This window comes from Dermacentor variabilis, chromosome 7, assembly GCF_050947875.1.
Source record: "Dermacentor variabilis isolate Ectoservices chromosome 7, ASM5094787v1, whole genome shotgun sequence".
In the NCBI taxonomy this organism is placed as follows: Eukaryota; Metazoa; Arthropoda; class Arachnida; order Ixodida; family Ixodidae; genus Dermacentor; species Dermacentor variabilis.
In genome coordinates this window covers 157906072-157921020 of record NC_134574.1, presented here as the reverse complement: position 1 = coordinate 157921020, position 14949 = coordinate 157906072, and the positions used below count along the sequence as shown (strand labels likewise).

General features: G+C 47.3%; 1 protein-coding gene across 1 annotated transcript in view; it reads left to right on the top strand.

Annotated features, from left to right (window-relative positions):
- The window catches only part of LOC142588916 (uncharacterized), a 39787-nt gene that overhangs the window by 17530 nt on the left and 7308 nt on the right, over nt 1-14949 (top strand). The window contains exons 2-6 of the mRNA XM_075700727.1: nt 3441-3611; nt 4613-4860; nt 9689-9792; nt 11610-11745; nt 14746-14910. Coding sequence (XP_075556842.1) covers nt 3441-3611; nt 4613-4860; nt 9689-9792; nt 11610-11745; nt 14746-14910 — 824 coding nt within the window. The remainder of the gene's footprint in view (nt 1-3440; nt 3612-4612; nt 4861-9688; nt 9793-11609; nt 11746-14745; nt 14911-14949) is intronic.

The window sequence follows — 14949 nt, the reverse complement described above, 5'->3', positions numbered from 1 at the left end:
TAGAAAGTGGATCGTTCATGTACCGCTGTGTATATACCAAAGCTCTTGACTTGGGCGTTTAGGACAAGACACACCAGGGCACGCGTTATAGAGCCTATCTCTGCGAAAAACAAGCGCATCAAAATGATGTTTTCTTTTAAACCTTTTTTCTTGCCTTATACTATATCAGACACAAATGGTGTTCTCCATCCCACTTAATTTTTGAGGGCACGGTCTTTATGAACGCGCTTGAGGGGTTGCTGTTGCAATAGATTGTTCCTCGTGCAGATTATGTCGAACGAAAACTTTTGTGAGGGGGGTGTTCACTACCAGTGGCGTGCCAACAACTTCTCGAATGAGGAGAGCAAGCCACTCTCGCTTTAAAAAAAATAAGTCCTGGATTTTTTACGCGCCAAAAACCACGATCCGATGACGAGGCACGCCTTAGTGGGGGACTCCGGATTATTTTGACCACCTGAAGTTCTTTAAAGGTATACGGGCATTTCCGCATTTTGCCCTCATCTAAATGCGGTCGCCGCGGCCAGGAGTTCATCCCGTGACCTCGTGCTTAGCGCCGCAACGCAAAGCCACTGGGCAATCATGGCAGCTCATTCACTCTCTCTCCATATATATATATATATATATATATATATATATATATATATATATATATATATATATATATATATATATATATATATATATATATATATATATATATATATATATATATAACGCGGAGACGTGGGTTCGTATCCCACCTGCGGTCAGTTTATCTTGTGCACTTTCATTGCTATTAATTTATCATTTCTTTAATTCAGCTAGTAAGCACAAGCAATTTCGCCTATTTTGTCCTTGGTGTTTTTGTTGGCCTATGTATACGCGTGTACATGTTGCGCAGCAAGCTCACACCACCAACTAAAGGTGGAGCAAGGCGTCTAAATTACATTTGATATCTAAAATAAAGTGCAAGACCAATCGCATATACATCCGTAATAAGCTAAATTGGACCGATAGCAACGGGGGAAAACTGCTCCTCCATGTTTTCTTTTTTCTGTGCACAACGAAAATTCCTACGCAAGCCAGTTTTGTTATTCTCCGCGAACGATGCGCAAAATCGTGCAAAACTTTTTTTTCTTTTGTTTATTTATAACCGCCTCGCGAAACCGAGGAGAAGGGGGGCAGCACCCCCAGGAAGGGGGCGGCGGCCCTCTCGGATCCGCGGAAGTAGCGAGGAACCAAGACCTCGAGGAGCACAATGCACGAGACTGACGTAGTGGCCGCGTCGCGGTAAAAGCTTGTCCTCCCTGCGTGGAGGGAGCCTAACCGACTCTGCAGGCATTTTCACTAAAGTTGCTCTCTCTCTCTCTCTCTCTCTCTCTCTCTCTCTCTCTCTCTCTCTCTCTCATTTATAACCGCCTTTCGCAGCTGCTGACATCGTCTCCGAAGTTCCCGCGGAAGGTGAGATAATTTCATTGCGACTGATAGCAAATTTTGATAGGAAAATGACACTCGAGGCGCCTTCCCCCCGTCGGCGCCGCCGCCGTCGTGCTGTCACAGTGCTGACGGCGCATGCGCGGCTCGCGCGTGGAGCCTTGGAAGGTCTCCATAGGCGTTTAGCTACAAAATCGACAAAGCCAAGCGGGCGCAAGTTCAACGCTCTATAGCGCTCGATAGGCGTCTCCACCCCCCCCCCCCCCTACGCCCCCCTGCCTCTGTTGGCACGAGCGCTGTGCGTGCGCACACGTTTGAGAAGTTGGTTAAATAATTCAGACTATTTATCAAATTAGGCGGAATGAAAAAAAATAACTTGAGTATCTGCAAGCGATGGCAAACAACATTACCTCGGTTCTGCCCTGCTACGTGGCATTCACATATTTTCTTTAACTCTGGATAAAGTTAGCTGGGACACCCTGTATATGGCTGCCTGGGATAGTTGGCGGAACATTATTTCATGAAGGGAAAGCCTTATATACCGCGCAACGCACAAGGAACGAAAGAAGGCTTCTGGCCTTCCTTTTGAGTTGTACATGTATTAAGGCTTTCTTGGAAACTGCGCGAAAGAAAACGAAACAAGGCCCGATAGACGCGAGCTCAGTGTTCGCGCGTGTCTGGTCTTGTCCCGTTTCTTTTTCGCACAGTTTAAAAAAAAAGTCAAGGAAGTGCGTACTAACAAGCTCGGTTTAAAACCCTTCGGAAAATAACGCTTGTCCTCCGTGAAAAAGTGCTAAATCTGGCTGTGTAATATAGCTGTGTAGCTATGTGCCTGCCCACTGGCGTTAATTAAGATAGCTGCTTATAATCGTTCCGAGGTTAACAGGGAGGATAACGTGTCAGAAATCTGAACACAAGATTTCGTTCCGTGATCTTCTAAAGCTCCCTATACTAACTAAACAGCTAGATTTCACAGCGGAATTATAGGGCAAAAGCTTCTCAGCTTCTCTTCGTTTGTGTATGCATGTGTGACGGGACAGGGCTTCGTAGGCAATAACCACGTTTTTTGGTTGCCGTTCGTGCAGCAACTATTCTACTTCCTCAGCCAGCACGTAAGCACAGCTTTGCTCTTGCCAACTGTTCCCTGTTGTGCAGTAAAAAGATCATTTGTCACATATGGCAGTGCTGTAAGTATTAATCCAGCAATTCCCAAGCACAGTTCCACGTTATGGAGAATTATGATAACCTTTTCATGTTCACCAATATTAATTAATTAATTATGAATCGGTTTACTGAACTATACACAACTGGAAAACTTGCTCCAGTGGATCAGAAACACTATACTACAACCTACGTGATGGGTTTCCTGCGCCTAAATAAGAAATTTGAGGCATCAAACGCAAAAAAGAAGCAGGCTAGTTTCGCCAACTGTCATTTTCTTTCTTTCTTTCTTTCTTTCTTTCTTTCTTTCTTTCTTTTTCTTTTTTGATTTCCTTTATTTATGATTGAGAGTACGAGGGCGGCTTTGCCGCTGATAGCGGTCAAATTACGGCGCGCCATTCGTTTATTAAGGAGTTTTAGATTTTTCGCACTCAGTGCTCACTTTCTCGCTCTTTTTCTCTTTCTATTCCCCTTTCCCTCCACACCCAGTGTAGGGTAGCAAACCGGATGCTCGTCTGGTTGTCCTCTTTGCCTTTTCTGTCCTTGCTCTCTCTCTCTCTCTCTCTCTCTCTCTCTCTCTCTCTCTCTCTCTCTCTCTCTCTATCTATCTATCTATCTATCTATCTATCTATCTATCTATCTATCTATCTATCTATCTATCTATCTATCTATCTATCTATCTATCTCAGATTTTGCAGTTTGGATGCCCAAAAGGACCTTAGCGTACGCAAAACCCCACGACCGGGTTGCGTTCACTTGTACTCCTTTGGAGCTCTCTTTGTCAGCCCTGCCGTTTGCGTCCCCTATAGAACTTGGCGTATACGCAGAATCTAAAGCTCGCCATACTCACGCCGGCCAATTTGCAGAGTACGCTTCCGTGCCGGGCCGCGCGGTGTGGTGCGTGTACGAGCTGGAAGCGGTGGCCGAGCGAGACTACAGCCCCGCCGACATGCCGAGCCACCTGTGCAGCGTCTTCGTGTGCGCCTACGCGACGCTCGTGCGACGGGGTCGGCTGGCGCCCAGGGACAGCTACCAGGGTATGCGGCTCGGCGTAACGGCCGAGGATGTGTGGTTCGTGGTAGTTATAATGCGACGCAGCTTCTTTGCCTGCTTTAGGCACTTTGCATCTGTTATCTATCAATCGCTAGGTGGGTGGGCGAGTGGGTCTGTATGCTTGTGCTGTTCGTCCGTCCGTCCATCCATCCATCCATCCTCTTGTCGTGATGTCGTCGTGGCCGCTTCTTACCCTGGCTCAACTTAACTGGATTTAATGAGGACATGCATGACGTTTATGGCATGATCGGATGTCATACTCTGGTCTCTAACGCCGCCGTGATGCCTTCGCGGTCGTTTCTTTTACTGGATATATATCAGAATATGATGACATGCATGCATGACATGAATGACATGACATGCATGTCGTGAGATGTAATCATGACTTGACATGAATGGCATGAATGACATGACATGATATCGCGGTCATCTTTTGCTTTCTAAACTGGACTTGTGGATCGTATGTGGGAAAAGGTGGCTATCTTGTGTTGTTTGCGCCTTGAGGAGCCTAGCTGTCCAGGTAAAACAAGGCAAAACCTTTCTTGCTATGCTCAAACACGATCACAAACTGTATTAATTGTTGAAGTTAAATTAAGACAAGGTATCTCCCGCCTATACATGAATGAAAAAGAAATGTTATATTGCTTCTTTGTCCGTATGTGCGCCTGTTATTGTAGTTTATGCATGAATCCGCTCTATAGCATGATGCTAAAGATCCAGATGTTCCTAGCGCATTTTTTTTTTGTATTTGCCAAACATTGGTTAATAAGATTTTTAATTAAACATTCGTTTCTATGCCCGTTCACAGCATTGACAATTTTCTCGTTTTGCAGACCGCGGCTCAGCAACCTTTCTTCTGTATAAGTGTACGGCCGGGTGTCTCCAGCAAATTAAAAAAAATGCGATAAAGAATACTCGCACATAACTACCATCCGATCCCTTGAGAATAGAGCGTATACACACAGTCACACGCTCTGAACCGCAGACGCGGTCAAGAATTTGCAGGCGGTGGCGCGGGACCCCCGCCGCGACGTCTACCTGGCCCTGGCAGGGCCCGGCACACCGCACGGCGTGGCCTCGGAGACCGCGTCGTCGACCCGCTACCGGACGCAGCTGTGTGAGCACCTCGAGGACGTCTTGGAGGACTTAGACCTCCAGGGGGCGCTGTTCCACTGGCCGCCGCCCTACCACGACACACTATGGGACGCCGTTGTCGCGCGTCAGTTTGTCGGTGTAAGTGCACGTCTATAAGAGCGGATTGATTGATTGATTGATTGATTGATTGATTGATTGATTGATTGATTGATTGATTGATTGATTGATTGATTGATTGATTGATTGATTGATTGTCCGACGTGGTTGCTCAGCGGCTATAGTGTTGGGCTGCTGAGCACGAGGTCGCGGGATCGAATCCCGGCCACCGCGGCCCCATTTCGATGAAGGCGAAAGGCGAAAACACTTAGATTTAGGTGCACGTTAAAGAACCCCAGGTGGTCGAAATTTCCGGAGTCCTCCACTACGGCGTGCCTCATAATCAGAAAGTAGTTTTGGCACGTGAAACCACATAATTTAATTTTCGATTGATTGATTGATTGATTGATTGATTGATTGATTGATTGATTGATTGATTGATTGATTGATTGATTGATTTTAATATGAATAACATCCTTCGTATTGGCAGTACAGTTTTTTTTGGCTATCTAGCTATCCCACGAAAACTGCGGGTCCATCCCGAAGGTAGTGCAGTCTCAGATGTGTGAACCACGATGGTAATGCGGGCCGATCCCGAAAGTAGTTCAGTATAAAATGTCGGCCGTTCACGTGGGCGTGTGCAACCGGGTATGTATCGCTAGTTATGTGCCCTTAATTGGAGCCACTGGGCATGTGCGCCCCTGAGTATGTGCCGTCCTTCAATGAACCTCTTTGACATGAGCTTGGGTCACTGTGTGTGTACCACTGGGGATGCGCGGACTTCACGGCGGCGCCGCCAGACGTCGCAGCGTACCCAGAGCGAAGCGCGACAGAGGAGCCCTGCACGCCTCACAAACGACGCATTTCAAATTGTATTCACTGCTTGTGTCTTCAGCCAGGACAGATTAGTGATGCAGAAAAGAATGGTTACTTCATTTCTGCGTTCAATACGAGGTGAACAGTAAAAAGGTCGCGAGATTAAACCCTTGACGAATTGTTTCATTATGAATGTACTTCTTTTAAAGGGACACTAAAGGCTAATATTAAGTCAACCTGGACTGTTGAAATACCATCCCAGAAACCTCGAAACGCTTGTTTCATGGGAAGAAGAGACTTATTTTAAGAGAGAATGCGTTCTGAAGCGTCCGCGTACCTCTAGCGCAGTTCAAATCGCCCGCCCTCCGATCGAGGAGTGGTGACGTCATGGTCTCATAGTGACGTTGCGCTGTCGGTGAGTAAAACGGCGCCCGCAGACGGCGCTACGGCTTTTCTGCGCAAAACGCAAACGCGCGGCCTGAAACAAAGCCAAGACAGAGTCGACAGCAGCGCGAAAGCGGAACTACGGTGGTTAGCGGAAGGGAGAGCGCGCGACGATAAGCTGGTTCTTTATTTTATGACGCCAACTTTGACGCTCGTTGCAATGGACGACCCTGACAACGACACATTGGCTCGCGATGCTGGGCTCGACTTCAGCGATTTAAGCGCTGATGACCGTGACCTGCTGATGAGTGCTCGCGCTGCCGGCGTCGTTGCGTACTACCACGACGGCAACTGTATGTCATGGCTGTACATATTCGCACATTTGTAGCTTTTCCTTCATGAAAAGCAAATGCCGCACTCACCGCCCCGCCCCGTCTTCGACCTGCAGTTGTTCTTGCGCTTCGAAGAATGCAGGCAAGACCGACGGAACAGCGCTACGGGAAAACATTGCTTTGAAAGGCACTCCACACGACTTCAGCAAGTCGGCGTTGAACTCGTAATCCTCTGAACGAAAGTGCAGCGAGCACACTATGCGATTTTTTTGGCTCTTTGCCAACGCTCTGTGGCAGAGGTACGGCACTTAACCACTTCGAACGGAGAAGTTCACTCGTTGGCACACAATGATAAGTAACGTTGGATTCGCCGCTGCAACTGCCCTTGGCCAAGTTCCGCGGACCATTCGCGCATCCCGCGACATCACATGGACGTGGCATTCTCGCTGCTTGTTCCAAATGCAAGTTTTGCAAGCCAGCAGAACCAGCGCAGCACGACGCGATAACGAAACAACTGAAACTCAAAAGCTCGCGCGACGCTGAGTCGAGCAAAAACGAAACCTTTCGATCACCCGTACTACTGAAGGGTAACGTCAAAATCTAATTTTTCTTAGACTCGAACAGAAGTAGACAAGTAGCATTTTCTTCCGTTTTATAACCTAATGAAATTATCTTTTTAATACGAGTATTTGAATACTCGTGACATAAATTATGATGAGGAGTGCCTTCGTCATCGGGCTATTACCGGAATGTCGCTGGGGGGTCTCAAATCGTGTCTTGCATTTACCTCAATTTCTCGGTTACTAAAGCTCTGTTCGCGATTATATTGACGCCTTAGACTTTCTAGAGCATTGCTTTAGCACTTTAACTTGACTTCATAGTAACCTTTGGTGTCCCTTATGTTAGAGACGGGTAAATGTTTTCTATTATTACCAAATCTAGGAGGCCAAGTGTCGTTTTAATCAATGTGACGTTAGCAGTGCGAAGATATAGATTATTTTCACTGGCTAGTTCACTCGGCATTAACAGATGGCGCTTGCTCCACGCCTGGCCATATGTTGCCTCAAAATCCACTGCGTCACCTGCGCGCCGGCGGTTCGATTTACGGTCGTGGCCGGCGCGTTACGATAGGGGTGGAATGCAACAACACTCGTGTACTTAGTTATTTTAGCGATGTTTAGTGTATTTCAACGCGTGCACTTTATGATACACCAAAGAGACGAAATCAATACGGGGTCCCAACCCGCGATCATAACCTACTGTGCTGTTTAAGGACGCTGAGCCCCACATCTTTCTTCATCTGCCAAATATGCTGTTGAAAAACTGTGGCATTAGATCTCACATGGAACTTTGCGCTAAAAACTGATCAAACCACATTCTTTCGCATTCTCGATGAAGCAGCATCGTAAAAAAGGTGCGCCATTCATTAATGGCATTCTACTAATTAATTCTGGTTTACTGCCACGTAGTTATGGTCCTCCCAAGTTTTCTTTCGTCCTTGTTTCTTTACACAATAACCACGGAATAAAATGTCAAACCATAATATGTAAGTCAAACCAAGGCTTTGCTTTAGAGGGACAATTTCGCAAGTAGTTTTTTTTTTTTATCAAGTGCAGAGTTCCCCCAAGAATACGATGTCAAACACCACTGCAAATTTAATAGACACTCGCTCGCGCTTGTAAATATTGTTTATATTCTCCACTAACGCTCGGCTCCATTCACTGAAACTCATGCTCTGTGAGTTTCAGTGAATTTCAGTGAATTCAGTTCCAGTTCTGTCCCAAGCCACAACGTAAACGAGCGACGAACGATATTTAGTATTTTCTCTGCGCTACTACAAAACTTAAAGACGTGGATGTTTTAAGCTGAAAGCGTGGAATAAATAGACCTAATACAATTTACACAGTAACGAGTAAGCACGTAGAAAATAAGTTTTATGACATGACCTATGACATGACAAGTTAACCTATGGCTTACAAGCCGTTAGCAATAAATAAATGAAAGAACGATGAGCGAATGACAGTACTCCTGATTTAATACAGCTGTTGAAAGTACGTACCACTGTGTTTTTAGAAAACGATTTCTAGCACTGCCTTCTAGTACGCGCACCGTACGGAAGTGCTCGTAGCATTTGCACAAGGTGCATGCAGTGAGCTCGGAAGGATGGATATGCGCCATTTACATGTATTCTGAAGTATGGGCCGAAGTTTCGTGCCATTCACGCTGTCATTGTCGGCGACAAACGCCGAAACAGTGGCTTGTTCAACCGCACCAGCGTCATGCGCTGCTATTGTAAACAGATGCTGTGGAGGCCGGCTGAGGCAAGCTATGGACGCTTCGTCACGTGATCAAACATGGTGGCCCGCACGGGAGAGCGGTGAAAAGACTCGATACGTGTCGGGGATAAAGGGAACTGATCTGTTTTTAATTAACCAATAATTGGCTGATTGAATGACTGACTGACCGTCACGTCTCCTTGCGTTTACATGTTCATTTACACATCTCTCGCTAGCACGTCTACGCTATGGCAAATTTTTCTATTTAATAGGGAGTTTCTGCCTGACCATATTATCATTTACGGATTACCATTATATGTAGGGAGTGTTTGCCTCATCGTGTTATCGTTTGCGGAATACCGCTAGACGTAGGGAGTTATTACCTGAACGTACTGCTACTCACGGAATACCGCATAGACCTGAGGGGCCTATAAAACACCTCAATCTCCAATAGTAGCGCCAACCGCTTCTCCCCTCCTCCACTCCACTCCCGCGCTCGGCGCTGCCTAAAGGGCTTTAGAGAAGCCAAGGGACCTTAGAGGAGCCGCTTTGGTAGCGCCATCGTGTGGCGCAGAGTTTAAACAGAGCAGTATATTGCCGTGATCAACCATATCCTACTTAGCTGCTGGTACAAAGAATCAGCAGCGATGCAGATTTCTTCTTTTTCTTCGGCAAAATACTTCTTGCAACGCACGTTCACGCTTTTCAAATAAATGTTTTGTCCTCTTCCTCCGTTAGGGTTGGACAAAGCATCAGCCCAGTATTCCGCAAAGTGTAACATGATGACACAGACAACTCAAAACCCACCATAACAAGTCCTTACCGGCCAATCGAGGAAGGCCAAGATGTAAGAGAGCCTGCTCATAATGTATTTCTTGCTGAGCTGATTGGTGACGCTACACGGAACACAGCTAACGCGAACAGGGCACACGTAACGAGAGAGAGAGAGACCACGTGGTGCTCCTCTCGCCGTCCGCAAATCCTCTCGTTACGCGAGTCCCTGTATGAGCCTGTCTTTCACGTATAAAAATACCCGAGAGCTTCCGCGTGCTGTCCTCGCAGGCGATGGAGACCTGTCTTGGTGCCTTTTCGAAGAAGATGGCGCTGGTTGTCCCCGAAAACGAACTGGAAAGGAAACACTTCTTTCCGTTTATTGATGGTATAAGGTGAGCGCAGTGATGATATATACATCTATAGACACTGGAACATTACGTGAATTCGCTTGTGCATCCAGACAGATTGAAATGTGTCTTCACGGGCAAGCGAACTCACGCTACGTAGATGTTAGTTGTCTTCTTATTCCATATTTTAGACAAGCAATATTTTACACAAGCTCAGTTTTACTGCACACTCAATCAGCGCCGAGGTTCCGGCACGTCTAAGAGTGGTTGGCGCGGTGGATGGTTGTAGACATCACCACACTGGATCCGCCAATGCGCAGGTTAGGTTGGGAGGATGCGTGCTTGATTCCGAGGCGCACGCGCTTCGTTGCGGTATACGCTCGCCAGCGGAGCAGGAAGCCGGCACCGATTCGAGCAATTATGTGCTGTTGCGTTTGGAGGCGATCCCACCGCTCGCAACCAGTTTGTTGCGTACTCCAGGGTAGCGTACCATACTGCTGCCGAGAAGTAGCGGCGCCTGCCTATCGAAGCTCGACCGACATTACTTATTGGGTAGCGTGGCGTTGTCGGCGGGCTGCAGGCATCCGGTAGATAATGGCGACCAAGCAGGGGCGAGACGATTTGCTAGTGCGAAACTTGCACGGTTTATTCAAAGGTAGTTGAAAGAAAATAAGAAAAGCATGAAGTATGAAGTATCTCACAAGTACATTTCGGAGCCCCTTAAATAGGCTCTCTACAAGCGTGGGCGGGATCTTGCTTCCGTCGAGGACACGTGACAGGCACAGAGAGAGGGCCCCTCCTCCTGCATTACCGAGCACGGGCAGGAGAAGTCGATCCTCTTTTCGACGAATCCGGGGAGAAGGTCGGGTGAATGACCTGTCGCCCGTGGGCTCCGGCCTAGTAGAAGGTAGGGGGAACGACCTGTCGCCCGTGGTGTCCGACCAAGTAGAAGGTAGGGGGAAATTCCTGTCGCCACGTGGTGTCAGACGCCAACCCTAACAGTGTCCAAAATCTCGGCACCACCTTGCTTTCGTGCAGCAACATCGAAGTGGGCTCCAAATACGGGATCCAAGGATGGCGATCGAGAGATGGGGTACTGCATGTCGTCCCAATTGCAGATGGTAGCTTGAATCTGCTATGTGCCGCATCGTTTCCTGGAATATCATGTCCAGGTATACACCGTGCATACCAGGGTCGGTTAGCAACTTCCAGAATACTTTTTTAATTCGCTGCGTCCTACATGGAATGTCGCTTCTAAATTTAGTCAATCGCAGCACTCGCACTACCTCTCGGCTGTCCGTGTAAAAAAAAAGTATGCAGCGTAGAAGTCGGAGGCGGGTTCTTATTTTTGACTGCGCGGACTCGCCGAGGTAAAATAGGCTGGCAATGATGGCGCTGGCAGCAATATATTTAATGCATTGGCATTCGTAGAGCGTAACGAAAAGTATCGATCGACGAGCTCGGATTGCACCTTAAAGTATTACGCAAAGGCTCAACCTGGCATTATTAAAGAACATCCGGTACACGTAAACGACGGAAGTGTAGCAAAACTGTTATCAAGACATTGGTGCCGTATGTAGCTCGGGCAGACAATATTTTGGAGCTGTAGCATATCAACATAAAGTGATTTATCGTGCATGTTCAAAGCGTCCATTTCAAGCGTTTTGTTTTTTTCCTACGACTTTCTACGCCAGTCGCGGGTCGTCGAGCTGTTTACTTCAATCGAATACGATCGAGGGAGTAATGGAAAAAAAAAAAAACAGGCGGGGTGTGGGGCGTGTAAACGAACACGAATGACAAAGTTCATAACCTTGATATTTTTACTGATTTTTTTTTTCATCGCGTCGCAACGTTTCGTACAGGCTGTCCTACAACGTAGTGTTCTGGACGCACGAACTGCACAAGAAGCCGGGCTCCGGCACAATGGCTCACTGCGCTGTCAACCTGCCGCAAATTGTAAGCCACAAGCATTGTTTCCGAATTTCGCAATCTATACAGGTGCACTGCTTCATGTAGATTCATTTCAAAAGATTTCGATTCTCACTCGGACTCAAGAACAAGGTTAAACGGGTCTGAGTCTGAGGTGGAGCGAGTCTTCCACTGAACCGTAACCTGAGTTAGGCTTGAATGCAGTGACGTCACTAGAGGGGTGCGGGGGAGCGAACCGCCTCAGGTGCAGGGCTCAGAGGAGGGGTGCAGCTGGACAAAAAAAAAAGAAAAAAAATGGGGGGGGGGGTGAAATGGCAAAGAATTATTCCTCAAAGAAGCGAAAAGACGCCAGGCGCCTTTCGCTGAGTGGAATTAACAGTGGCACTATGCGCGGACTACACAAAAAAAAAAAAAAAATGAAAATTTCTAGGAGAATGCGTGCCCTTAGCAAAGTTTAATGACTTGTAGAGTGCTTTATGACGTGGAGTTCAAATGAAATATAGATTAGAGACTTCGTCCCAGAGAGGTACACAAAATGTTTCGCCCGCATAGCGCTCGTCGCAACTGCTGTAGAAATGCTTCCCCATCGCGGGGCCGACTGCGCTAGCGGATGGTGCGAGATTAGCATATATTTGTCTGTCAATTTTCTTGCGAAAGCTCTTTTAAAATAACGCATGTTCTGGCGAGACTGCGTTCTTTTTCCGCTAGTGGCCCTACTATTTCTGGCTCATCTTCATTTTCCTCTCCGTTCAAGTTTCCTCCTTCCGAGGAGCGTCAATCTATTCTTGTATGTACACCTACGCGGCTGCGCATACAATGTGCACCGCACGTGGCTGTGCATACACTGCATGTGCATACACATGCTTTAGCATATCGATACAGGTCTCTCTACAGGCTCAAATTTTGCATTTTTTTGTGTTAGAGCACGTTTATATTATATATATATATATATATATATATATATATATATATATATATATATATATATATATATATATATATATATATATATATATAATGTTGGTCTGGACATTTCTCATGAAAACTTTTTTTGCCCTGCTTAATTTTCTGTTCATTTCTAAAATAAAAATGTCCCACTCGCGTTTTTGTGCCTGTTAATACAAGATAAGCCCGTAGATGCGCGCTTTCGGTGTGATGTCGTGCTGAATTGGGAGTTGTGTGGTGTACTCGTTACATTAGAAAGTTCAAATGGAGATAAAATAATTACTCGTTAGCTACAAAACCAACCCCACGCTAAAGCAAGCTATGGGGATTGCTCGAAACGAGAAGGCCGGGGGGCCACTGCCACAGGCGCCATTGACCACAGTGACGATGCTGCTTGGTTGAAGGCTATTCGAATATTATTCTCGAGTCTGCAAGACTTCATGCAATTTACTGAGTCTACGCGATCCCTACTGAATGCGGGTCCCGTTTGAACCTGTAAAATACCGAGTTCCGACATGCCAGTAAAGAATGTTTCTGTCGATTAAATCAAATTATTACCGATGCAAGTTGTCAGCTGTAGTACAGTAAATTGTGCAGGCATATTTTTGTGAAATGCGCATCTGATACGCACTGATGCCGGAATTATCCAAATTAGCGTGAGTGGTATAAGTTGAGCAGCGCTGGTAGCGCCATTGTGTGACACTGGCGTCAACTATATAAAACTACGGCCCACATACCTCCTTATGCAAAGGTGTTGGCAGCAACAGCAGCTTAAAGAGACCCTGAACCATATTTTATCGAAGTGGAGAAAGGCATTTGAAGTGAAAATAGTCTATTTCGGAAACACTTTGACGCAAAGAGTACTTCATTGCGTTGAGCAGAAACGGAGTTGTTGTCAATCAAATACGGCGTCCACTGTGCTGCTGTTTCTTCTCCTTAAATAAAGTTTTTTTTCCTTCCTTCCTTCCTTCTTCGATGCGTTGCACTGCGAAGGATACGGTGGAGTGGGGCGTGCCCGCAACGCTCCGTCTCCTACATATGTCACTGTGACGCGCAGTTCAAATTTCATTTTGGATGTTAACGTAGGCGCCACGACTTCCGATTTTGGTGCCGACGACGCGCTAAACGTTAACCAAACGCTGTTATCCTCAGCGAGCCGCGGTGCGCTTGGCCAATGGACTCGTGGCGGCACCCCGCGGCGGCGGCGGTATCTACGCTGCGCAGCCGACCATAGCTACCAATAGCAGCCGCGTATGGGAATCCGCTTTATTACGAAGTGAAGCGTCCAGAATAGAGTGAGCAGCAGGCTTCTGTTTGGAAAGAGAGTGTTTGAGAAAAAGTAACGGGTCGCGTTCCGCTTGCGAGCTCCACGCACCGCGCACGACGGCACAATAGAGACTTTTAGCTTGTACGCTATTCCGGTAAACGGGAGCGGTTTGGGCGGATTACCGGATGGTCGGGCGTAAACGTGAGCGGCCGGAGCGGTGAAGCCGCCTGGTGTTGTAGAGCTCAACCAGACAAACGCATAGCTAAAACTGCAGTAACTCACCATATCCTGCTTCGCCACTCGTGCAAATTTTTGGCAGCGGCGTAATTGTGAACACGATTACGCCACTGTCGAAAATTTACGCCAGCAGCTAAGCAGAATATAGTAATTAGCTCTGTGTTTGTGTGGTTGAACTTTGCGCCACCAGCTGGCGCCACCAATCTGGCCGCTCACGTTGACGCCCCCGCTAAACCGGAAAACCGCCCGCGCTTGCCCGAATACCGGACACGCTAAAAGTCTCTAATTTGGCTGGAATGCTCACGGCAGCGTACGCTACACGCGGACTATGGTATTTCAACAGGGGTGGTTCAGGGTGCCCTTAATGCGTTTCTTACAAGTTCCTCTTCTGCGATAAAAAATGACGCAACGCAAGAACATGAGGTGCAATGCAAGAACGCAGTAGCACTACCACTGCTGCCGCAGGTGTATCCGCTTTTCGGTATATACTGTATGTTTTGGGCACGTGTTCAACAGCGGCGGGTACGTGTACTGGACTTGCCCGTTGCACGTCACTGGGACTGGCTGCACAGTTCAGTCAAGAAGGCGTCACTATAATCTCAACTGCCCTGTCCGTACAGGTGAACCTGCAGGCGGACTTAAAGAAGACTGCGCCGGCGCTGCATGATCAAGCCGTCGTGACGGCATCGCTGCGAGCGCTTCAGTTTCACCTGCTCGTCACGGAGGGTCCCAACAAACTCAGCCGCGTCGATCCGAACAAGACGCAAAAGCTCCCTTACACTGCCGTCAGTACTATATCGTTACCGCATATTACTCTCGAGGCG